Source organism: Cyprinodon variegatus, unplaced genomic scaffold (genome assembly GCF_000732505.1).
Source record: "Cyprinodon variegatus isolate N-32 unplaced genomic scaffold, C_variegatus-1.0 Scaffold120, whole genome shotgun sequence".
Classification (NCBI taxonomy): Eukaryota; Metazoa; Chordata; class Actinopteri; order Cyprinodontiformes; family Cyprinodontidae; genus Cyprinodon; species Cyprinodon variegatus.
The window spans coordinates 156,216-159,136 of record NW_015150573.1 but is presented as its reverse complement, the minus strand read 5'-3'; the positions used below and the strand labels follow the sequence as shown (position 1 = coordinate 159,136).

Sequence of the window (2,921 nt, the reverse complement as noted above, 5' to 3'; positions counted from 1 at the left end):
GGTGGGCGATCATACTCGCGCTACTATTGAGCAATGCCAGACCGAACTTCCCGACCTCAAACCTTGTGGGCGGGACTAAGTTCGGAATGGCACCCAGGCTAGTGTTTACCATGCCAGAGTCAGAATTCTAGTTTGGATATTGCTAATGTGAACCAATTCCTCGGCCCTGGAAAAAAACATTTAAACATAACTTTCCGTGAGTTCTGCTGCTGCTGTTCTTGTCATGTTTCATCCGGACCCTCAAGTGGTTTGCTTATGGTCTAAATGTTAGGCTCTGCCAGGGTACCTGACGCAGAGAGAGGATGATGTTTTTTGGGGTGTTCTTGGTATCACCCTTTAAAAGACCCTACAGTTTCTATATGACTAAACATGTGCTTCTGCTGGGGTTTAATGGATTACATGTATACTTGAACACTTACAGAAAATGTGTCCTTTAAAAAGCTTCTTATTTTATGAATAAACAGCAAAGGTTTGCATATGTGTCCTTCTCTGCAGGTTTGTATGCACTGCTGGCTGCTCTGCCATCCCAGCTGCAGCCTCATGTCAGCCGACCAGAGGACAATACCTTCCTGCAGGACATGTTTGGAGAGAGAGGCCTGCACTCACTTGTGAAGGTAGGAAAATACATTAACCTTAAGAATCATTCTCAAAGTATAAACCTATGTTATTACTAATAGAATATTATCTGTAAAAGGGTATGCTTATACAGCCATGAGGATGACACAAACAACTGATGTACTTATATTTGAAGGAAAGCTATGAGTTTTCATAAGATCTAGAGTATGATCATTATTGTGAGTAGGTTTTGCTGCATAGTCAGTAGAATCTGATTCTCAACGTGCAAGTTAAGGTAACCTAAAGCAATAATTCTGGATTTCATTTTATAAATAAAGAAAATACTCTAAGGAAATTATCTAGAGCTGTCAAACTAGAACTGTGCTGTTTAAGGTGGCTGCACATCAAGTAGGCCTAGTGGTTAGAGCAGTGCGGTTGTGCTCTCAGAAGGGTGCAAATACCCAGCTCGATACCCATATCCTGCTCTCTGGGTCCCTGTGCAAGACCCTAATGCTCCCCAGGCACTGCAGGGTGGCAGCCCACTGCTCTCCAAGGGGATAGGTAAAGATGCAGAGATAAATTTCTCCAATGTGTGGTCAGTGATGTTTAATTATTTATGTATTGTTCAATTATTTTTTAGTATTATTATTAGCTTGATTCCAATATTCTTTTTTGAAGAATTTTGGTACCTCTGTTTGTTAGTAAAAGTATAATTTTTTTATGTCTGTTGGATGCTATCATGTGCAGTTGAAAAGCTTTTTGCCAATATCCATCTATTTTTCAACATTAGCAAAAATTGCAAGTTGGTTTTTCACTCTTTGGAGCAACTCATTAACACCTCAATATACATACACATAAATAATCTGGTCACAGCAGGTGGGCCTCTACATGTTCGGTCAGCTTGAGTTGGTAATATCCAAAACCCAGACCCTTATTTTGTGTTACCCTGTTGTATGGGGACTTTTTATTTTTTTGTATCTTAGAACTACAGAATCTTTTTGACTCACCTGGAGAGCAGGGTGGGTATTTGTTGTGTTTCTTTTATCTAAAGAAGTTTTTGTGTTCGGATATGTTCTGTTGAGTCATCAGTAGTGCCCCTTACATACCTCTTTCTTTCCCAACAGGAATTAAACAGTTTGTTCTGAGCACAGGCTTGAAACTAAGCACAGCAGGGAGCATCACATGTCCCTGTGATGTTTCTTTAGAAGTGTTCTGCAGAGGGGATGCTGCAGCCTGGGGGTCTGGACAGCTATCCACCAATATGCAATTTCAATATCATGGCTTATGGCACAACAGTTATATTTTACTCTAATAAAATTATATTTTATTTAATATAATTTTAACAATTTTATATCATATTCTATTTAAATTATGGTCTAACCCCAGGCATGTCCATTATGTCTTTAACTTCAAATGGTGCTGCCCAACTTCTCACTTGGGAAAAGTGATTAAAAAACATCTCACCTACTATGACTTCTCATCCCTGGTTCCCTGTGTGTTTATTTAGATTTTTTTTTGTTTTTGCTTATGATTGCTTAAAAATTTGTCAGAACTTTGGAAGCAATCTGAGGAAGATGAAGCTCTGTTGTTGTTCCAGTCGGGTCTCATTGGACCGCTGTCGGATCTGTCCTTACCTGTGTCACAGGTTTTCCTTTGGGTTTTTATGACCTCATGTTGTTTCTGGAAACTCTCTCTGTTATTTCTGTGGGTTTTTCTTCCACAGGACATATATTTGATCTGCCAGCAGCAGCTCTGCCTCACTTTGGGGACAGGAGTTTTGCTAAAAGATGGGGAATGACTTTAAAACACATCAATGCATCATGGACAAGAGCTTGGAAAGTGTCCTGAATAGTAAATGAAAGCATTTGCTTTCAGAGGAGAGATTCCTCAGTCAGTCCGTCAGTGGAGGTGGTGGAGCACCAAGTAGCTCAGCAGATGTTACTGGGACTGTGGTATGTTGGAGCGCTGAAGACACTGGCAGCCTCACTCGCTCATTTCACCAGTTTTCTTCCAGTGATGTTGATGAGGATGGATGAAGGAACCGGAGTCGCTCCTTTTATGGCCGCCTGCAGTAGAAGAACAGATAAAGGAGTCAGAGAGCAGGGTGGAGGATCAGAGATTTCATCAGCAGCAGCAGAGAGGAGCTCTTCACATGGAAATTGCACTAGTCTCCCATTAGTGGCAGCATTTGGTAGACCTACGGCAAAATATGAAAAACACCCTTAAGGCTTAAGTGGTTCCACTCCCTCCTAACGGAACTAGGGATGCACGATTTTGGGATTTTGGCCGATATCCGATATGCCCATATTTTAAATCTCATGTAGCCGATAACCGATATCGATACTGATGTTAAAGCTGGACAAAAA

The 2,921-nt window shown here is 40.9% G+C and overlaps 1 protein-coding gene across 2 annotated transcripts in view; it reads left to right on the top strand.

The window, feature by feature from the left end:
- mpp7 (membrane protein, palmitoylated 7) overlaps positions 1–2,921 on the top strand; it is a 150,729-nt gene that overhangs the window by 69,186 nt on the left and 78,622 nt on the right. For both annotated transcript variants that reach the window (XM_015375518.1, XM_015375519.1), the window contains exon 3: positions 496–614. In XM_015375518.1, the coding sequence (XP_015231004.1) occupies positions 496–614 (119 nt within the window). The remainder of the gene's footprint in view (positions 1–495; positions 615–2,921) is intronic.